At 48.0% G+C, this 22,284-nt stretch overlaps 5 protein-coding genes across 5 annotated transcripts; 2 read left to right on the forward strand and 3 right to left on the reverse strand.

Annotated features, from left to right (window-relative positions):
* Nucleotides 1-571: 571 nt before the first annotated feature.
* F4807DRAFT_462993 (uncharacterized protein) lies at nucleotides 572-2,637 on the forward strand (the record flags this gene model as incomplete). The annotated part of the gene is made up of 3 exons (XM_048001903.1): nucleotides 572-1,309; nucleotides 1,900-2,220; nucleotides 2,314-2,637. The coding sequence occupies 3 exons, from the start codon at nucleotides 572-574 to the stop codon at nucleotides 2,635-2,637; spliced, it is 1,383 nt and encodes a 460-aa protein (XP_047851781.1).
* Nucleotides 2,638-3,182: 545 nt separating this feature from the next.
* Nucleotides 3,183-5,393, forward strand: F4807DRAFT_436388 (uncharacterized protein). Its single transcript, XM_047998958.1, has 2 exons — nucleotides 3,183-5,192; nucleotides 5,260-5,393. Exon 1 carries the CDS (start codon nucleotides 3,371-3,373, stop codon nucleotides 4,883-4,885), a length of 1,515 nt encoding a protein of 504 aa, XP_047851782.1. The 5' UTR covers nucleotides 3,183-3,370; the 3' UTR covers nucleotides 4,886-5,192; nucleotides 5,260-5,393.
* Nucleotides 5,394-5,975: 582 nt separating this feature from the next.
* F4807DRAFT_193007 (cysteine proteinase) lies at nucleotides 5,976-9,307 on the reverse strand. The gene is made up of 5 exons (XM_047993710.1): nucleotides 8,533-9,307; nucleotides 7,598-8,476; nucleotides 7,438-7,544; nucleotides 7,220-7,382; nucleotides 5,976-7,170 (listed from the first exon to the last, which is right to left on the reverse strand). The coding sequence occupies exons 1-5, from the start codon at nucleotides 9,163-9,165 to the stop codon at nucleotides 6,106-6,108; spliced, it is 2,847 nt and encodes a 948-aa protein (XP_047851783.1). The 5' UTR covers nucleotides 9,166-9,307; the 3' UTR covers nucleotides 5,976-6,105.
* An 819-nt stretch (nucleotides 9,308-10,126) lies between these two features.
* F4807DRAFT_193044 (SAE2-domain-containing protein) lies at nucleotides 10,127-12,881 on the reverse strand. The gene is made up of 2 exons (XM_047993711.1): nucleotides 12,647-12,881; nucleotides 10,127-12,587 (listed from the first exon to the last, which is right to left on the reverse strand). The coding sequence occupies exons 1-2, from the start codon at nucleotides 12,735-12,737 to the stop codon at nucleotides 10,339-10,341; spliced, it is 2,340 nt and encodes a 779-aa protein (XP_047851784.1). The 5' UTR covers nucleotides 12,738-12,881; the 3' UTR covers nucleotides 10,127-10,338.
* A 5,743-nt stretch (nucleotides 12,882-18,624) lies between these two features.
* F4807DRAFT_462998 (DDHD domain-containing protein) lies at nucleotides 18,625-21,982 on the reverse strand (the record flags this gene model as incomplete). The annotated part of the gene is made up of 5 exons (XM_048001904.1): nucleotides 18,625-18,766; nucleotides 18,859-20,074; nucleotides 20,133-20,365; nucleotides 20,423-21,624; nucleotides 21,686-21,982. 5 exons carry the CDS (start codon nucleotides 21,980-21,982, stop codon nucleotides 18,625-18,627), a joined length of 3,090 nt encoding a protein of 1,029 aa, XP_047851785.1.
* Between the last annotated feature and the right edge of the window lie 302 nt (nucleotides 21,983-22,284).

A 22,284-nucleotide genomic window follows, 5' to 3' on the forward strand; every position in this document is an offset into this window, starting at 1 on the left:
TTCTTTCTTGTAGTTTTTTTTTTTTTTTTTTTTTTTTTTTTTGAAAGGTAATCTCTGAGAGTCGAACCCTGGACCACCCCATTTCAGGGGGGTCTTTTATGGGGGTAAGACGAGGTGTCTGAGGCACATAACCAACTAGACCATTGCCAGCAAGGCCGTTGATTTAATGCCGCCGATGGAAATTTGTGACATTATTGTGCTATTTAACCTTTACTTCGGAGCGCGTGGACTGCTGCCTGCAGAATTATTGTCAAAACACGGGACGATAACAGCTGTGATTCACTCCACACTGTGACTAACACTTAACTAAGAAGTTTTTGACAAGAATTGTCGTACATAATCGCTTCTTATTCTAGCTATCGGACGAGATCATGATTAACATGCCTACATGCAGTATTATGTACTGCAAGTCACCGATCAAACACGTTCTAGAAAATAGGGGCCAAAACATATTCTATTTATATGCCATGTCTCTGTACAATTCCAATCTACTACTTTATGTTTTACATGTCTACTGCTAGACCGAGGAAAATTAAACCCTGAAGGTTACTCAACAAAAATTATTCTCATCATGGATGACTTTCATGTCTCTAGCAACTCTCCACTGGCTTCGCAGATGTCCCCAGAATATGACGCATCAAAAGCTCCGTATCTTTCATTACCGAAATCAGGTATAGAAAGGTCTCTTGACGAATGTTATTATAAAGTTAGAGCGACTATTGAAGGGATGGCGAACGATATCCTGCGACTTGGAAACCCGAGATCTGGACACATCATCACACGATGGGACCTTCAACAAGTCCAGATCGATGTGACCGGCACTATATTCAAGCCTCACCCGTATGTCAGCCTTTTCGGAGAGGACTCCGAATGTAATACCAATCAATACATATACGCTCCTGTCATCACAATTCCTCTTCCACGTAGTGTTCTGGCTACGGACAGCCGGGTTAAACTACTCAGAGATGCACTGTTATACGATGAGAGCGGCGAGTTTAGGGGTCCCCGTGGGATTCCGTTTCGGCAACATCCAGTATACAGGCAGTTTACTCTAGAATTCATAAACCCATACTCTACTTCGACAGCGCCTAGTAGGAGTCTATGGTGCCCATCAACTGCGGTCTACCTGCCCGACCCAAGAGCAATGTTCAGCGAAGAGTACGCAGCATTTATTCTCCACGACACATGGGATGCGGCAGGTCTTCGGGATTGGAGTTCTCTCTGCAAGAAGGCTCGTAAATCACATGAGAAGCAAGTTCTATCAAAGGCAAGCAAATATGAAGATGAAGGGGGACAAGATGGAGAGACAGTACTTTCGTGATTAATCAAGTTGGAACGCAGCAGCCAAAAAAGCGTTATGTTAGATACAGCATTGTGTATAGAAAAAAAAATTCTATGTAATAATAATGCAGATACCTAGTGATAAGTGTACTATAGAACGAAAGTAGACCTCAGAGGAAAAAAATCTGATTAGGGATCTGAGGCTTCTTGACCTAATAGATCACCTATCAGCAACCGGTAACTGCAGCTTGCCCCTGAATTTACCATCTTACTAATCTTAATATTTATGGAAGGAGTAGCTTGTTGTAGTTGGTAGATCCCACTGCGTGTCCGAGAAAGACCTAGGAACGGGAAGTGGCTACCGATCATGGCTCTATGAAACCATTCCGATAATTGCTTGGCAATTTGAACTTGGATCCATACATACCATACTCGTACATTGTCGAATAGGTATCTAGAAAAGAGGTAAACCAAATAGGTGTACCATCGTCAATCCTACTATTGTTATCAATTCTTTGGATTAAAGCGAAGACAAGTTACCTCAGAATGGAAACCGTGGGGGGCACGGGCGACCTTGAAGCATTTTGGGGCACGCGGGACGTCATCGGATAGGTACAGGGTGTTCCAGAAGGGCTTCCAGACTACGGCTCGGATCCCGTCGAACGTATCAGTTCCGCCAAGCCGTCGCCTTCGATCTGCACACAGGGTAGCGACTCTTTACTCGACGAGCCCGGGAGAGTCGATAAGGGAGACGACATTGCTCAGAATGACTTACTCCAGCAGAGGTTCAGAAATGCCCTAAAAAGGTATCCTGTTCACACGCTCAACAAATTGAAAGTACACCTTAGAACAATCTTCAAGGCGTTCGCATGTTTCGCGGAAGAAGAGCTTCGAATAAGACTAGGATTGACGGAGAAACTGGACATAGAGTTTAAGTTGGTGGGACGGTATCCGCACTCTTTGGACACGCCAGAGGGAGCTAGGATCTCTCCATGCATCTCCTTCGCTGTCCCTAACGAGTGCCGTTGTTAGAAGCGCTCACCCGCCGACAACCAAGAGAAGTGGTGCACGGTTGTTGCGACTTGGATTATCGTACGCGTCGAAGACGTCCTTCGACAGTACGAACGTGGTATAAACTGTACTGGGATCTCATGGACGCATCTTTTGGTGGTAGTATTAATCTTCGAGCCTATAGACGACCAAGGTAAACCGTACATACATTACACTACTCCGAAGATGGTGTTCTTGTTGACAGCCGACAAGGAGAATTGCGTCCTTCACAACACTATGATACCTGGTGAAGCAGAGGCGATTTACACGCAGAGGATAAAGCCGAAAGCATCTGAGGACTTATGAAAGTTGAGTGCTCGTGTTCGCGGTTGGTGGACGAGTAGACAGAATAAAAATAAAACTGAATAAATTGACATTAAATTCAATATCATGACTCAGCCTCAGTGTTCACATAGAAATCCTACTTTTTTTATGGTCCCGACTCTGTGTAGAAACTTCGCAAAGGCTGGCAGGTAGGTATTTATGGAATGTACTGTGCTGATGTGTATGCCCACTTTCTACACATCGGGCGCTAGAACACTTGAGTAACAACGCAAGAAGTAACGTGTAAGAGGGCAAACTTCTTAGGCGGAATTGTGAATAGGAGTGTTATAAAACGCCAGCCCTGAGGTGAACAATGGTGAACAATGAACAATGGATTGTCATTTTACAATAAGCATTTATCCACGTCACTCGACTACGGATTTCGATGGAGGATGGAGGCACAGTAATATGTGAATGGGATGAATAGGGGCAACTGGCCCAAATGATCTCTGAACTGTAAATACCAACTATTCAGTCATATGAGATCTTCGTATCACACATCACATATTTAATGAGCCTCTGTAGAATTTTATGGTATTTGAAAGTCTATAAGTCTTTAGGCTTTCTCTCGGCTTTACCTCTATCTTTACCTTAACTAAAAGGTATCTGTATCTAGAGGTCACCTCATCTCAGTCATACGACAGAAATCAAGGCGTATTATTGTCAAGGAAAACGAAACCGGTATATAGAGAAGGCTAGAAGTGGAACTTTAACCATGAATAATAATGGTTCGTACCCTGGTGGGATGCCTCCCTACCAGCAGCCATATGTGCCGTACCAACAGTCGCATCAGCAGCAAGGCTACCAGCACCCGCAACCGCATCCGGGGCCTCCTAGTCCTAGATCTCCTCAGCCAGGCAGAATTATAAACGCCGATGGGCGACCGCAGCAGCAGGCCTTGCCTACCCGAGTGCATGGTCCATACATGTCGGGCGGACTCTCCACCGAACCATCTCCGGGCCACCAATACCACCCTAGGGGGAACTACCTTGCTCCTCCTCAACCTCAAATCTATCGTCAGAATGTTTCTTCTAGTCTGGCTTCTCAGGCTGGTCATTCTAGCCGTAACTCTGGTTCGTCTTATCTAAATCCTAATGTCAATACCAATCCTAAGCCTAAGCCTCATGCCGTTTCCCCTGTTGCTGCCCCCCTTAATGCTCCTAAACCTCCCGCGCCCCAGCGTGACCCCTATTCACCTAACTATGGTTCGCAAGTTGGTCCTAAACCAAAGTCTCCAGCGAAATCTCATCGGTCTCACGATCGCCCTCGATCTCCCTCTCGTTCTCCCAGTCACCGTTCTATCTCGTCATCGCAACTGAAATCGATACTAAAACAGCCCTCACCCCAACCCTCGCCTCAGCGTCAACCTCAACCTCAACCTCAACCCCAAGCTGAAAGCAAACCAGAGCGAAAACACAAATCCAAATCGAAACACCACCATAGCAGCCGCCACCACAGCACCCACAGCAGCCACCGCCAGCCCATGCCCGTCGACAACCCGCACAACCCCCTAGGCCCCTCCCTCGTAACAGAGCAAGACATCCTAACCCGAGGCCACGCCGAGCTCGCCCCCCTCACCCCCGCCATCCGCTCAGTCGTAGCCTACGAATTCGCTCTGCCGGCAACCGCCCCAATCGAAATATCCTTCTCCCTATCCCCCATCGACCTGGACCCTCCCCCTCCCCGTGGCTACCCAGTATCATGGAATCTAGGCTCCGCAGGGCCTCTACACACACTAACCCACACGCGGATCCTCGCGCCGGTCCTCACAATCAGTCTACCGGCGCAGTACCCGCACCCCACAACCCCCTTAACAACCTTCGCCGCGCCCGCGCCCGACCACGGCGTCATAGCAGCGTGCGAGCGCGCCGTCGCCTCGCTGCGCTACGGCTCCGCGGCGCCGTACCCGACATCGCACCTCTCTTTGCGCAACGCTTACCACGCGCAATCCACTTTGTCTTCTCCTCCGCCCCCACCTCCGCCGGGAACCCTGCCCTTCCGCGTCGGCGGCGAGCTGTTCGGCAGCGCGTGCGTCTTCCGCTGCGGCGCCGCGGACCGGAACACGGTTTTGGGCGCGCTGGATTGGGTGTACTTGCCGTGCGCCGGACGGCCCGGGTTCTACGAGAGGGTTGAGAAGGATGGGCGCGAGGGGAAGAGGGCGGTTAGGCGGTGGGCTAGGGGGTGGGGGGTTGAGGGGGAGTTGGGGGAGTATTTTGGGAGGGATGGGTAGGGATGGGTAGGGAGGTAGGGGAGTTGAACTGCTGGGGATTACCTATAGATTGGCTTGTATGATAGGTAAAGGGGGGGGGGCGTGTATGATATTGATATTGAGAGCTCGGGTCGGATCGCCGCTGCCGATTAGGTACGCGGGCAAGCAGGCCGGGATCTGAAGGGCGCCCTTGCGAGAGTTATGCATATTTGGCTAAGGACGGAGTTTATGGGATTATCTTCGTTATGGCCTTTCTTAGCATATCTGGCGGCATCCAGTCCTTTAACTTGAGAATATTGTAGTATTTGATTTTGATACCCTTTTGAACCTGTCCTCCCGCTCATAGAAGTAAGCAGCCGCCTACGCAATTCTTGTAATAAATAGAACGTACTTACGATTATCTGTTTCGAATTGAAACTCCATGGTCATTCCCCGAGACATAAATACCGGGTTGGACTTATACATTTTCATTCTTAAGTCCATAGATTCAAACGGGAAGTCCGTATAACGTTTTGGCTGTTAGGTAGGTGGCTGTCATCATATTCTAGTACAAACAAAGCTAGAAGCCAGCCGATCGAGAGCCGCAACGAGTACCCCTAGCCGCGGGGCGTCTGTGCGACAAAGGGGAAGCGTTGGCGGCAACACGGAATACACATCCGGTTCTTAATTTTATCTTGCCTTATACGTATGGTACATATGAATCACAAAGTAGCCAGGACAACAATATTTCGACGAAGACGTCTATTAGGATTCGTAAATCGCTTTTTATTCTACAACTCTACAATAGAGGGGTATGGTAAATCTCCATATGATCGGTCGTCGCCTAAATAAATAGGGAGAGACCAAAAGGTAAGACGGGATGGAGAGATTTCGAGGTAAGATGGTGATGATGCCCTCGGGAAAAACATACCACACCTAATATCCCCGCAAAACGGGATTCCTCCTCCATATGTAGATACTTCGGCTAGAATTGGTGGTTGATACAGTCGGTCCGCAGCAAGACTCGGACGACTTGCGAATAGACTACCACCGTTACGCCCCCCTCCATTTTCCCTCCTGTTCCGGAATACCCGTCATGCGCAGATACTTTTGATACACCTTCATGACCGTGTCATTACCAACGACACCTTGCCACCGTTAGGTATACCAATCCTCCCTTTTGAACGTAAAATTCCCATTACACCCTACACCGGCGGTTGCTAGCCAGTACGGCAAATGTTCCATCGAGGCAGTCGAGCCTTCTAGACTCTCTGGTAGAATAGTAGGTAAGCCACCTTGTTGTCTTTGATGTTGTCCTTGGCATGCTTTTCCTTTGCTTGAGTAGCCGTGTTCGATGCTCCGTTGACAACGGAGCTCCATTTCTTGGCTCCGTTAGTAGGAGCGCTGACCTTGTTCCATCCCTCGTCGTCACCAGCTTCGTTGTCGCCAATTCCCTCGAACCTGTTTCCAGAACCACTGACGACACTATCCTTCTTGTCTGGTCGAGTAGTTGCCTTGACACGCTCATCCTCGGCGCCCCCTTCAGCTACATCTTCGCTTCTGACTCGTCGGATCACCGTGTCGTCTAGACGAATCCATTCGCGGCCATCCTGGCGCCTGAGATCCACGGTGTAGTGCCCGCCACTTGCGTTCTTACCGTGATGGTAGACCACAGCGATTAATCTGTACTTAGGGAAGCCGTGGCCTTCTGCGAGGAAGCTGTTCCTCTTCTGTCGCGAAAAGATCTCTTTGGGAAGTTCCAGTTCAAGTGGATATCCAACTTTCTTCCAAATCTTGACAGTTCCGGTACCCTCGGTATCGAACTGGAAACGCTTCAAGTGGAGAATGAGAACCGGTGGTAGGGATTCAATAAAAACCTGTTTGACGGCCACCGCATCCTTTCCCCTTGAAGATCCGAAATCACCATGTAGAGTCTCGGGCGTGGTAAGACCCTTCAGCGCATCAACAATATTGTGGACCTGAGGCGAACCGATATCTAGTTGAAGCGGCTGGAACGGCTCGAGGGTCACGGAGTCTTGTAGACCCGACACTCTTAGTTCGGATCTTAGCTGCCCGCCGAATACCTTGCTAATAGGAGATAACGCAACGGGATGTCCTGAGGATCGCGTAATGGCAGCTCGTTGTCGCCGTCCTACCTCTAACCAATCGTTGGTGTCCGGGGCGCTCGTAGGTGAAGTTGCTGAAGGAGAGCCGGCTGTAGAGTTTCCGCCCGAGTTAGGTAGGTGCCGCATTACTTGAGCGCATTCATCATGCAGCGCCTCTAATAAGAAACCGAGGAATTCTTCGGCATCCTGCTGGTGTCCACGCTATATAACCGTGTCAGATCGATTCAATATGGGACACAAATAAACTTACCCTCATGCTGGCAAATCTAGGAAGCTTCCTTATAGCATCATAGACAAACTCTGGAGTAAAAGGCTCGCCGTACTGTTCGAGCTCCTCGCTCTTGAGCCTCCGGCGAAGCTGTTCAACAGATACCGCGGAATCAATGACCTTGTATTCCCGCATGAACATAATCCTATGAAAAATGTATTAGAATCAAAGCAAATACGAGGAGCCATTAAAACACTTACATGGCATCAATCAGGGGTGTCTCGCTTTTGAAACTATGCGCCGCCTTCTTCCCAACCTGGTCCAGAAAGTCATAAAATGGAATACAGAAAATAAGAACTTGCAAGACCTGTCGCCATCGTTAGTTCACTCTCTTCCATCGGCCAGATAATCACAACTTACGGAATTCATATAACACATGTTTCCGGTATTGATTAAACCCCTGGGTTCTAGGAAGGCAATTTTCCTATCGCCACTAACGTTGTAAGCCCGCAGAGCCTCAGCCAAAGAGCTTGCGTTCGACTTCGCAAAACTACCTACACCTACGCTTCCATTACCCTGAACCGCACCGTCTGGAATGGCGCCAGCCGTCGTAGCGCCGGTACCCGCAGATCCCGTGCCAGTGCCGCCAGTCGAAGAAGGGCTGGGTGTCGGACGGGTGAATAGTCCGGTCCAAAGTTTCGGGGCTGCCTTTACCGGGGCGGGGGCTGGTTCTGGTTTGACTTCGGCTTGGGATGTTTCAACTGAATTCTCTGTCACGGGCGCTTCAGTTGTCGCTTGCGGCTCAGACTGTTTCCGCTCCGATGGCTTGACTTCGATACTAGACGAGGTTGCTTCCTTGGGGCTTGCCTTAGGGAAGGCGGGGAGGACGGGGACTGCTGGTACTGCTGTACGAGAGGCGGGTTTCGTGGCTTTGGTAGGAGTAATAGATGCAGCAGTGGGGGACTGAACTGCATGCACTGACTGAGGGGTAGAAGGTGAGGTTGATTGAGCGACTTCCGACGGCACATCTTGTGTTGATGGAGTTTCCGAATGTGTCGATAAGTCGGTGCTAGTGCCATTCAGGTCGGCAGCAGCAGCGGATTTGAGCGTGGGAGTTTCAGGCAATGAAGCGTCACCTCCCAAGGCCTCTTCATGGGGCACAGCCCCAGACTCTGGCCCCTTCCCTTGGTTTGAGGGCAACTCGACCGATTCGGCGTTAGGATCTTGTATTCGCCGTCTTCTCCTAGATCGTGCAGACTTGGCTGGGAAGGGTATATCAGGCCGCGATAACCATGGTAGCTAGAACAATTGTTAGCTCAAGTAAACCAAGTTTATAATAAGAGTCCAGGACATACAGGAGGTCTAAAAGGTAATTGGGACCGTAGCTCGACATCCGGAGTACTGGAGGCGACTTCCTGATTTTGCGGAGTAAGGGGTGTCAAGGGAGTTGGAAGGACTTGCGACGAGTGCGTAGATGAAGGTGTTTCGGGTACGGGAACAGGTGGCGGCGGCGGCGGCGGCGCTGCCACGTAAGGAGGAGGAGTCGAGAGTGCTGGAGAAGGCTGTTGATGATGTTGTGGAGGCTGTTGTTGTGGAGGCGGTCGAGGGTAAGGCTGATGTTGAGGTTGCATACTAGACGATACGATGGGAGCATATTGCTGATGTATCGCGGGAGGAGATCGTTGAGAGTACGGGTTGTACTGTATGTAAGGGTTGTTTGCTATAACGCCATTCTGATAGTGGTGCGGAGCCTGATAGCTCTGGGGATAGGGGGCGATATAGCTATTGTGGTAGATTGGGCTGGCGTGTTGTTGGTGGTAGTAATACTGATGTTGAAGTTGATGGTGGGTTGGGTACTGAGGCGGCGGCGGTCGTCGTTGGCGACCACCGGTTGGTCCTGTGCCCGGTCCCATGTCAACTTGTCCTCTCACCACACCTCCGCCGACGCCTCCTCCAGGCTGCCCAGCCGGCAGATGATTACCATTCATCTTGCCGGCTTGGGGTTGACGAAGCAGTGGCTATCCACCGCTTCGGCGACTCTTATCGCCAATACGCAAATCGCAATTTTTTGCTAGTACGCAGGTGCGGGACCGAAAGTTTCGAGTCGCGGTTTGCTGATGGTTGCGCGTTAGGATTTCTATTGTGCGTCACGCCTTATTATCAGCTCCGATCCACTTCCGCAACTGAGAGAGGTAACGGAAAAGAGTGGCGCTGCCTCATAGGAGGCGTGGAAGAGAATAAAGGTCAAAGACCAAAGATTGAAAGGGAACGTGATGAATGAAATGCAGGTGTTGAAAGTGGAAGTCGAGCCAGTTAGAACGGCAATATCCGAACGGCTCGCGTTGTTGTGTATTGAAGTTGGTCGGGATGAGATCAATTCGGGAGCTAATAATGTTTTCTGACTTTTTCTAAAGTTTTCGGACCCTCAGAGATTGCCTCGAGCCAATCCGAAACCGCGGCTGATCAGGGTACATAGCTACTCAGCCACCTACACCAGCCACGATTTCTATGATCTGGCAAGGTACGTACCTTGGATATGAATGTATGAATGTGCGAGTGTGTGAATGTGTGAATGTATTGTGCGCCTTGGAGACGTTCGACCTATCGATCGATTTTCTGTAAGAATGAACCTTAGGGATTCATGAATATGGAAAGATTTCTTCTGCGTATGAGAATTGTTGTATATACGTATTTGTCTGATTACCCAGGCATCCATTAAGGTTTCCATACAATTTCGTACTATACTGGAGCTCAGCAGAGTTGCTCATAAACTTTTTCTAATCATAGTACCGGTAGATTGGGACGAGTTAGGTGTGCCAAGGAAGGGTCTGTAACGGCTTCCAAGCTAAGTAGGTAGGCTCGCATTTTTGATAGTCAGTATTCAAGACAACCTCGGAATTATGTGCACCAAAATCTTCACCTAGTAAACATTTTTTAATACTGAACTAGGGGGACTTCGATTGTTCTTTACTCTATTCATAGGTACCAACGCTTCGTACTAAGCTATACATTAATATATGCATGTGCCAAGATAGCCGTGTATGCTGCTAAGATTGGGAGCTCCTCGGTACAAACCATATTTTCCACCCAATGCCAGCAAACAGTAATGCATCATAGGGTTGCCCCTGAGTCTTTCATAGATTCTATCGGCGAATCCGAACCTATTCATCTCTGAACAACCATCTCCCGCCAGGTCGCATAGCCTCCCTATATCTTTCTTCAACAGTTTGGCGTGCCATCTTAGCCGCTTCCTCCTTGTCCCGTAGTTCTTCTTGAGTACTCGGGAAATCTGTTCGCCAATAGCCTACTGGGGATGCCGCGCGGTGGAATCTATGGCGATGTTTGCCGTGTTCGTTAGCAAGCTCTTGTGTTTTAGCATCAAGCCATAGCTCTTCCTTCTCTGGTTTGGCCATCGTTGACAACTTCCATGCGTCGTCACCTAGGTATTTCTCCAACAACGCTTGGAAATCTGAGGGGCTAGTTTGGCCCCGCTGGACGCGCGCTTGTAGTCGAAATGTCTGGCCGCAACAGCCCTCCTGGACACATCCGGCTAGGCTGGCTCGTTCATTTTTGTTTCGAACGACATCGGTGAAAGCAAAATCATAACCTTCGTTAGCATTGGGGTTGATTTTGAAATCGTTAATGCCTAGCTGGGACTTTGGACGTTCTCTCAAGGGCGTTGCATTACCAGCCGCACCGCTCGTTGATCTCCGTTCAGTACGTCGGTTCGTACTTTGCTTCATAGTAGCGTTTGTGGAAGCTCGTCTGCTGTTTGTTGTTTCTGGAGTAATGAGTGGACTAATTGTCTTCTCAACTTTCCTCTCAAAAGGCGTTAACCCACTCTTCCCAAATGGTAATTCACGCCTTTGGGGTGCTTGAGACTCCAAGATCGCAGATGTATTCACCCGGTCTGATAGCACGCTTTTCGTTGGGGTGATAGTTTCATGTGTGGGTGTAGGATTATTGAAAAGGTGTCGAAGTCGGCCGGTCTTTGATATCTTTTTTGTGTTGGTCTTCGGAGTCTCATCTTCATCACCATCTTCTGCCAGACTCAAGATTCCATTGCGGCGTAAAGATGGCAGCTCATTCCGCTTCGTGAAATTGTAGGCTTTTGGTCTTTGTCGAGGCACGATGCTGCTATCTAAGGGTTTCAATGCGGAAGAGGGTTTATTCTGCAGACTTAGTGGGTGGTGAGCTGTACTGATTTTGGTAGCTGTGTTCTTGGGATTCTCATTCAATCGTGTTATTTCATCACGATATCCGTCCAAGCCATCATTTTCGGCATCTGACCAAGGATTGTTCAAGCCAGATACGTCCTCAAGCTCGGGGTTGATTCTACTGCGCTTCCTGGGTGTGTCCACTCTGCCCCCTTCAGCATCGAAGTCGATGCTTTCATGCGGCACAAATTGGCGATGCTCGTTAGTAATCCGTGGATCAGACCCATCTTCTTCAGCCTTCACTCTAACGACAGCTCGAACATCCCCCGTCCAGTCATAGTCATGCTTTCTCTTGCGCAAACAGCGCTCCGATACTACAACCGGGGTATCCGAAGATGGTTCGTGCTTGATTAGCACCTCTTCCAAAGCTGCACCTTGATCATGCGGGAGAGGTGGCAATGAAGCTTCCTCTCCATCTTGTGTGCTGATATGACCATCCGAGTGAAGCGTAACGTCTCTTCCATGATCGAATCGTAGCCCATTCTTAAATTTCGTTAGCTCCGGAGGGGTAGAGATGGTACTTCTAAGAGACTCGTGGCCGGAGCCGTTCTCATTGGTAGATGGCCATAGCAATGGGGACTCCACCGATATGGAATTAGACCTTACTAAATCACGACCATTGAGGGCGTTCGGTTCGGCCAATTTAGAGGTAGTTGTTGGCTGCCTATGTTCAGGTGGAACGGAACCGTCGGAAGAAAAGCTAGCATTGAACGAAATAGAAGCCTCGGCTGTTGCAGCGTCCAATCTAGCCTCCAGCTTCTTGATCGTGCGGCTACGCTTCTGACATAGTTCATTTAACTGACTTGCATGGTCCATCCATCGATTATACGCTTTCGTCATGTCGCGAAGTCGCCGATTTAATTTTGTATGGGCATCTTCAAGCTCTGAATACTTCTCACGCAGTTTTCCGTAGTTTCCTCCAAGCTTCAGGTGTTCTTCTTTGAGCTCAGAAAACTTCAACTCATCAAGTTTATTCTTTCCGAGTTCGATGGATCGTTTTGGATTTGACACTTGGTTTACAGACTTAGGGGCGAGAGGAAGTCGGGAATTCCTAGATCCATCCTTGAGGTTCTGGATTTCTCTCTGTAGAGATCGATTTTCCTCTCTTAATTGATCTACGTCCGAGACCCGGCTCTTTAAATGTTCGAGCTCCGTGGAAAGTCGTGTATTCTCCGCTATACGCGATTTGAGTTCTGTCGTACATGTAAGCAACTAATTGTTTACAAATGTGTATAAATCCGTTAATACGCACCCTCATCAAGGGCATTGTCAATTCGATCACAGGCTCCGGCAAGGGCGTCAAATAGGGCGGGTCTACCCACTTCCTTGAACCAATTCTCCATTTGGGAACAATTGATAGGAGCCCGGCAGGTTGTATACCCTACCTAGGTATCTCAGGTTATATATGTATATGCATTGTTTGGCTGGAGTTCATTGCTGTGAAGCTTTACTTGGGTAAGGAAAGCTTGAAGGGATGAAAAATTATGACGCGAACGACGCGAATTGAAGCAGACGCGTCGGAAGCAACTACCCCACTGTCCAGTATCACTTGGAAGTCATTTGGTCCGTGCCGTTAAGCTCCCCCGCGCCCCACTACAGGACCCTAGCCCCCCAAAAATAGGCAGGTGAACCTTCAAGGTTGCATTTACTAGGTACTCATTTGGATCCTCTTGACCACCCATTCACTTGCTGTAAATTCATAAGTACATACCTGTAATGCTGTAGCTTGCAAATGGGTGAAATAGTTGCATTACCAATTTGGACAAGTAAACCCCGAAATAAGGCTGCATATCTATTCCCCATCCTGCAAGATACACGCACAATACATCCAGTCCACCTTTTGGCTCCATATCGATCGTCAGGGTTCATCACAAAAAAACTTGACTAAGTAGGTACCTATAATAGAGTTTATAAGGTTTACAAGACTCATGAGTCCGGATCGACGTTTACATATATAGTATTCGGAGACGTGAGCTCCGGAATGGTATAATCTCAATTTCATCACTTGGTATGGAGAGGTCTATGAAGGTTACAACATAAATGGATCCAACCGACTTTAACATAAGGCATATATGGTTATGGCAATTTGGAACGGAGAACAGAAGCACAGGTTATCTACCTGAAGCGTCGCTAAGCTACCGTCTAAGATATCTAACTGAGTTACAAATCACATAGAACAGATTATCAATCTCGACCAGGAGTAATCACCTATCTCACCCTACCCAACGGCATCTCTGGATTTTAATAGATTCATGGTGCATCCGGCAGTGGGCAATATGTGTAAATATGTTTAAATATAACTTACTGCAGAAATAAGACATTTATAGGTTTCTGTCGTAGCTACGATACACCTTAGAATATATGACATACCTTCTTTATAACGTTATTTCGTTTGACGGTCATGTGGTCCCGAGTACGAAACAGAGGACACACTTTCTTGGATTGGTGGTTTACTACTTGTATCCATTCTCGTGATTAGAAATCAGGGTGTCCTGATTGAAAACTTGATGACAGAGAGCAAAGCTAAACATTTCCACCAAGCAACACAGAAGAATTGATCATTCATCATTATACACACGAATGGCTCTAATTACGGATATACACCTATAATAGATGAAACCAGTGTCCGTTAAAAGTCGAGATGAAATACCTAGTATTAAAGTATAAATCACGTTGATTAAAATGAGTGGCCATCCCAATTGCTCTACAATTTTCAGGGGAAAAAAGTTTTCATTGATTAATGAGACTGTGTATTTGCTATCACGGTTAGGATTCAACTCCAAAACCACAATTGAATTTACTAGGTAGGTAGGTACATGATCCCATCCAAACATTTTCCTTCTATATCCCTCGCCGACTACCAGAATGTATTTTATGTTCTTTTCCAAATAGCGGTTTTTTTGCCGCAACCACAAACACCCACCCAAGATACTTTGGGACGTTAATATGGAACATCCTTCTGGATCGAGACTAGGGTTCCCAAAGTTTCCATTTCTTAGATAGGTAGAACTGTCAGATAACACAATGCTGCATTCTCGCAATTGCAAATATCATAATTGTATTCCATATGGGTAAATAACGGTACTACTAGGTACAGGCGGTAAGGCGATGCACGTGCTATCTAGACGCTAAAATGGCAGAAAATTCAATGTTGGCAGAATGACTAACCGCTTCGTTCCAGTAATGTAAATTGGCGATTCCCACAAAAATATTTTTGAAGGTCAATTAACAACAATAAACCGCTGTTACGTGCGCAAAGTAAATTCAACGGCGACTAGAAAGATACATATCTAGTAGAGTTTTCTCCGCAGCCGTTGCCCACGATATCTTTCTTTCATTCTCATTCCAACCTACTAGCTTACAATAAACATACATAACAACCCAATTCTTAGTCACCACTCGTCCCAAAAATTAAGGTACGTTAGCTTCATCGTTTACATTCATTTCGACTTTCAATTTTCAACGTTTGTTGCCTTCGCAAGCATTAAGGCAAGTACGATAGGCATTTAAGGTACTTAGTATTTATATGTACCCATACCTGCCAATTTTGACAGTGCTGTTTCCCTTATCGTACCTTCCTTTTACTCATACATACGAGATATCGCACTTTCCTCCAAATCTGTGGTGTCAAGCCTTTGGTTCCTGCCCAAGTACATATCCCTACGGTACTTGCCCGTACCTGCCTTTCCGTCAACTTTGAACCCCACTATTCAAATCGTCAGCCAACTACTAGTGATGGGCAGTACCCAGTAGATAGGTATTTAAATCTACCAAATAATTTACATCAAAATCTTTTTCACCAACACAACCACCTACTTTCATACCATATCGAACTTTTCGCCATTTCAACCCACCACCTTACTGGTTTAGCTGGTACTCCTTCACCAGTAAGAAAAACTCATCTGACGCATCACTGTATCGTTTTGCGAGCTCCGTAATTAACATCCGGCTTTTCCCAAGGTCTTTCAACAACTCAACGTCCACAAGTTCGATATCTGATCAGGGCATCAGACGTCAATATTGTGACACGTTATCTACATTCTTTGTAAATTCGACCGTTCGCATTGGGCAAACCAATACCGCTTACTTGTGGTAAGTTAAACATCCAATGTCAAATTCCATACCATTCGCTATCCATCACGAACCCCTCCACCAAGCATTTTTTCCCCTTGTACTGAACCCCACTACACGGGGCAAATATCGTCGCCCATTCACCCCACTCCTCACCCTACACGCAGCGCCAATAGGTATCCAGCCTGCGCTACCTTGTCTTAACATTCATCCCTTGTCGCCTATTGTTTAGGTGGTTGAACGGTACCTGAAAATTCTTCAAATCTTCCAATGAAATAGCAATCCCGAAGCTTCGAAATCAGTACTGAAATCCACTTGGAGCAAGGTGCATTTATATCAACCCACCGTCGCATAGCATACTGCTCACGTGTCTTCTGAGGCTAACATTATTCTCATAGACTCAAGCAAGATATCTCTAATAATCTAGAGGTTTTACGGTTTAACAACATTATCATGGATTACCAGGGCCCTACTCGCGCCTGCTACACGTGTAAGTAGTCGCGTATTGTATTTCATATTCTGGCTGCAATTATTTTTTACGTGGCTTCGCTGTTATTTCATGTTTGCAATTTTTGCGAGCTTGATTTTATTGTGTGGTGAGAATCCATCAAGCAATCATCAATGTGCTGTCTGATTCGTTACACCTTTACGATTGCATGTTTATGAGCTCCCTCCTTTTGGCAGCACTTAGGCGCAAGCCTTGATGTGCTTCACTTGGCCAGTATAATAATGCGCTTTCTGTCTCAATATCCGTCCCCTAATTGTTTTGCTTCTTCTGAACGGAAAACGATCTAATACCTTCATATAGGCGGCCAGACTGGACATCAGGTATGTGCCGGAGAAAGGACTTTGATTTTTAGGCAACATGTTTTGCGACAATACTAATCTTCAAACTTCCAGCTCCGCGACTGTCCTAACCGTGGTCCACCCAAGTGGTAAGTCATCTTTTGCTTTCTAACCAATGTATTATTTATTAACGTCGTATGTAGCTACAGCTGTGGCGCCGAAGGACACATCAGTAAGTCTCTCGGTACTATAGCTTGGACTAAGAAGTCTCTAACCGATGATGTATTTAGGCCGCGAGTGTCCTGACGGACCCAAGGATACCAAATCCTGCTATCGATGTGGTCAGACCGGTCACATTAGCCGCGACTGTCCTCAGAGCAGTGTTCCTCTTGGCGGCGGCCAGGGCGGTGGTTCCCAGGAATGCTACAAGGTACGTTGACGCGGTCTTTCTATTACTTAGTCACCTAACTAATCTTGTTTGAATTTAGTGTGGCAAGATCGGTCACATTGCACGCAACTGCCCTGATGCCTACGGCGCTAACAGCTACGGAGGCTTTGGCAACTCTGGCTACGGCGGTGGTCAAGGCGGCCAGGGTGGTGGCAAGACGTGTTATTCATGCGGCGGGTACGGCCACATGTCTCGTAAGTCAAATTGACAACCGAATTGCGATCTTTTCTGACCCGAATCTAGGCGAGTGTGTCAATGGTAGCAAGTGCTACAACTGTGGTGAGAATGGCCACTTCTCTCGTGATTGCCCCAAGGCATCTTCTTCCGGAGGCGAAAAGATCTGCTACAAGTGCCAGCAGCCTGGACATGTCCAGTCCCAGTGCCCCAACTAAGCAGATCTACGACTCGGCACCTCGACTCCTTTCTAATGCGACAATTCGATATCTTATTTCACAGCATCGATTACCTCTAAACAATTTATGAAGGTGGATGGCGACCGAGGCCTTTGGAAAAGGTTGCCAGAGCAGTGGATGATTGGGATGGTGGACCATCTTCTCAAAATATTCGGCAAAACACCCTTTGCATATTCTCTTCTTTATGGTTGACCCTACGCGTGGGTAGGTCACTATGGCAGGTCGCGATTTGGTAAAAGTCGAGTCATCTCACTTGGACGGCATGATACGACTGAAAAAAAGGGGAGGGTTAGAATCTCACCTGGATTCGGAAAAGTCATCACGGAAAATGGAGTCATGGATTTGCTTTGCTGGGATATTGTGCTGATACTTTAAGGGCATTGATCACATCGCGTATGGTTTGCAAGGGACGAGTTGCGCCAGTACGGTCACGATTGAATTTCCTTCTATGCAATTGTTGTTCCTTCAGATAGGAACCGAATACGGATGAATTGCTTCCTCTTCATTTATCTGATTCAATCTCTATGACTGTGATGACATTGTCCCCAACTTGAGTAAGCTGAACTAATTATTGTAGATGAACTATACGTGTGTTGTAGTACACGGAAGTACTCGAGGAAATTTTAACGTACGTAGGTAATTTCGCCTCCAATATGCAGGTACAGTCTTCAGCTGAAATACCCCGACGACTCATCACGCGCTCCTAGCAATGAAAGAAATACATAGAAAGTCTTCTAAGACAACGAGTGTCATCATTTATTTATTTTTTTTGTATCAGGAGTAGGAAACCCTACTTATATTTACTAGTATCAATCATGCTTCAATGTGCTTGCTGCTGTGCGGCTTCTTGGTATCTCTATCTATATGTATCTATTCGCGGTGATTATCCACGCCATTCTTTCCGTTCCTTTCCTCTCCTTTCCTTTCCTATCCAGTCCAGTCCAGACTAACCCCAAAACTCCATTTTCCAAAAAGAGAGGGGATCGAAGAAAGTTGCAAAATTAAAAGGAAAAAAAAAAACCCCCCCGAGGTAAAGGGGTTGGCGTTAGGATGTAATGCCGTTGGGTTCCGTACATAGGTAGTCAGCTACCTCCTATTCTGCCCAGGTAACTTGGTAAACAGTGCTAGGTTGGATCGATTAGGGCACCCGAGAAACCCGATATCACGCGCTTCGATCGCGATCTACGTCGTGCCAAAGATTTTAGGTTCGGCACGCTCGTTGGCACGACAGGCTTGTGCGTCCGAGCAGACGTCGAATACCTAGGTAGTTATTGCGGGTCGTTGGGGCAGGCGGCTAGCCATGCTGAACCTTCCCGTGCCGTGCGGGAGTCCGGGGCTGGGTCACGACATAGTATTACACATCCCCATCTATGTAGTCCACCCTACTAATCTAACGTTGAACAGCGCGTTACGTCCGACGGTTTACCTGGGTACGCGCATAACAGGTATGCGATGGCACATACCTAGATAGATTTAGGCGTGCGACGTAGCGCAGCCCGCGGGACGTGGCTCTCAAATACGAACTGCGGCTTGGGCGTCTGCCTTGCGCTTGGACTTCAGCATCTGCGAGATCATGAAGTGGCTGACGTCCTCGTCCTGCCAATAGGCCATGTGTGAGGCGATAGTGTTGATGGGGTTGAAGTCGAGCGCACTCCTGGGTTGGGTACAGTGTTAGTCATCATTCTTCGCCGTTTCAGGTTCACTCAACCTTGGCGAAGGAAGAATGCCAGGGGAATGTTGACTTACTCCTGGATACTATAATCCACCCTGCCATTTCTATTCAGCGCCATCACCTTCGCCTCCTCCCTTCTCAGCTTCTGCGCTTTCAGTTCCTCCGCGGCCCATGCATCGCCAAGTTCCTTACCCTCCTCGGCACGACTGGCACTGTTCTTATGGTCCTCGATGCGCTTCTTCTGGAAGCGCGAGTATAGCGTCTCTAGATCGTTGTCGATTAGGGTCTCGGAGTTGCCGTCCGAGCCAGTTGACGAGTTTTGGCGTGCCAACGCCCTCTTCCTCGCGTCCGTTTTCTCCGACTGCGCGTTGATGTCGATCACGCCGCCTCCCACTATGTTCGTGCCGGCGCCCGGGGGCAGTGGTTGCGAAACGTTGTTGTTAGCGTTGAAGTTCGCGACGTCCTGGTTAGTGAGTCCGAGGCTGCGGTTGAGGATGTTGCTGGCGATGCCAGCGCTGAAGCTGGACCACAGCCCGCTGACGCTTTGGCCCACTTTGACGCCGAGGCCTGAGAGCCCTTGCGGTGCTACGGCACCGAAGATGCCCTTCTTGGTATAGGGCAGGGTTTGGGGTTTGAGAGATGACATTGCTGGTGAGATAAGAGGCTCCAGGCGATACGAGATCGGATCGGATGGGTGGAATATATTGAACAGCTGCCCTACCTTGGGCGACGACACCGAAAATGGTAGGCCGGTGATGGCTGAAAGACGTTGGTCGGTATTGACGGTTGAGAGAAAGGGATCGTCCACGTATTCCGTGTTCAGGGGACTCTCGGACGGGATCGCGTTGGGATTGCTTCGAGCTGCAATGGTACGTCCTTTGAGCATTTGAAAGAGCCCGATAGGCGAACCCAAACAATAGAAATTATCAACGTCGAAGTCGAAGGCAAGATCTCGAGGATCTCGAGGAGGTTCAGCCCGCTCTTGGGAAGTGAAGAAACGTAATGGACTACGCAATGCTGTCTCTGTGCGCTTTGGCCTTGTCTTCTGCCTACATAAGATGTCAAACATGATTGCAGAGCCTAACGAATGTGCAATGATGTGAACTTTGCCCTTGAACTCGGGATTGCGCTCCATGAATAGCTTGTAAATTCTATTGGACTCTTTTAGGACGATTTCTGCAATTTGCTCTCGGTAGGCGCTTTGATAAAGTAGGACGTCTAAGGCAAGGTCTGATATGAGAGAGCGAGCAAATGCCACGCCTTCGATAGTGATATCATCTAGGGAAGGGTCTGGACGGTTGTTAGCTGGTGACTTATAGCATCAACGGATCCGGAAGGCGGTCCTTACACTCATCTTCATCATCTCCGACGTCACCCAAATCGGTCTCGCCTTTTTTATCTCTTCGTTTGGGGAAATCTAGTAGGTGTCTCCAACAGACTGGCAGAACTTGAATTTTGCAATTGCCTGGGTCATTTTCACCTTCATCATTAAGAGTCTTCAAATCAGCCGAGTGCGTGTAGACTGCTTTGATGGTCTTCCGTAATAAGTTAACATCATGTACGAAGTTGACGCTCTCCATTCTATAAGCGTTGGTTAGCAATTAATGAACTTTACGTGAGTAGCGTCGCAATACTTACCGAAGTCCTAACTGCTGGCCAATGCCATGGGTAACTAGGACAAGGTGCTCAATTTCACGCCCTTGCGTCTCTCCATCCTGGTCATTATAGTCATCTTGGATTTCTTGCTCCTCACGTTTTCTGATTTGCTCCTCTTGCTTCTCTGGGTCTTCCGAAGTCTCGACAAAGGACGCAAATTGTCGTTTTAAACGGTTTCCCCGGCGTTCGGCTTCTGTTGCATCCTTGCCGTCTTCTTCGTCTCGGTCAGCTGTATTGTCTGATCGCGTGCTAGGAGGCGCAGACCTCCTTTTAAGGGCCTTCTCCTGTTTGTCTTCTTCTTTCTCGGGAGGTAAAGTAGCCGTGGTGGGCGTGGGGGGTCTCTTCCCATCTTTCCCATCCTTGCCATCCTTCCCATCCTTCGATTTGCCAGGTTCTGAGTAGCCGCGTACGAGCTTTACGCCGTTCATATATCCGCCACCAGCAAATCTTTGGTACACCGTTGACGTCACCCAGGAAAAGACACTCTCTGAAGATAGCCAGGCCGTATTCGAATCTTGGTAAGTAGCTATACTGTTCATATAGGTGCCGAAGAGACGATAGGTCTGTGGTTGATGGGGCGTCGCTGGTTGGGCTGATTGGGGTTTGAGCGAGCTGTCGGTTTGCGACTTGGCGGCCGCTTTGAGGTTTTCCGAAGATGCTTTCGGTGTTATGTCATGCATCCCAGAATTGCTGCGGATTCTGGAGGGGTATGTCCAAGGTTTGATTTTCAAATATCCCTCCTCCAGCTGAGCCGCAAGGTTCTCTTCACAAGGCCGCAACGTGGATCCTTCTTGATAGAACCAACTACCACGACGGATCTCATATATCGGACCTAGCCAGTAGACTGGCGCCAATTCACGCTCTTCTATGTTGACATCAAATAAGAAATCTTCATTGACCGGGACTCGCAGACCGCTTCGTGGATTGTCATCGTCATTTTCAGTACTTGTATTTGTCTTATCCTCCTCCGACAATGCCCTTCTACGTCGCGATCTAGAGCGTATTGACCCGTTCCTTGAAGTCCTGTCCCGTTCATCTTCGAGTTCCTCTAAAAGCTTCTGGTATGTATTCTCGATCGACCTCGAATCATTCTTGGAAAAGGCAACGAATTTCTTAGGTGGAGTTGGTTTGGCTGTTTCGTCCTCCTTTTTCGATTTCAAGAAGTTAGGCTTGCGTTTAGGAACCTAGGATTATTTAGTCAGAAGGCCGTACTTGTACTGGATAAGGCTGTCAAAATTTACTCACGTCAACCGCATGAAACCACATGACATTCAGCGGTGGACATTCCGGGGGATACTTCTTGAAACTCTGGCCATAGAAGGTATTCGTGCTATGGTCGTCGGCCTTCTTAGCAGCTGTTGTGGGGACCGCAGGAGCTGTCGGCTTGGGTTTGGAGGCGGTGTCTTTCGGAGTGGGCGTACTACTACGGCTCATGTTCCACGGATTAATGGAATCGACCGCGGATGCCAAATACGACTTCTCTACCTTCTTCGTTTCTTTCTTCTCGTTGGTTGCGGCGGAATCGCCGTTCCCTGGAGACATTTTATTCAACCGGCCAAGGGCCCATCCGAGAAAGCCTCTCTTGGAAACGTCCGAGAATTGTTTTGTGACAACTAGTCGAGATGATGCGCAGGCACCTCTGCAGCTTCGCGAGACACAAATCAGCGAATTCGCCAACTTGGAAGGTTATAAAGAGGTGTAGGCAGGTAGCTAGGACCTCGGGACTCGAGCTTAAGGGAGGATAGTAATGCCAGATTTCCTACTGTATTATTGTGATCGATCGTCTGCGCCACTTGGCTATCATCGGATAGACGAATGCAAGCTTGATCGAGGAGATGACAACT

Source organism: Annulohypoxylon truncatum (assembly GCF_022578515.1).
Source record: "Annulohypoxylon truncatum strain CBS 140777 unplaced genomic scaffold F4807scaffold_29, whole genome shotgun sequence".
Classification (NCBI taxonomy): Eukaryota; Fungi; Ascomycota; class Sordariomycetes; order Xylariales; family Hypoxylaceae; genus Annulohypoxylon; species Annulohypoxylon truncatum.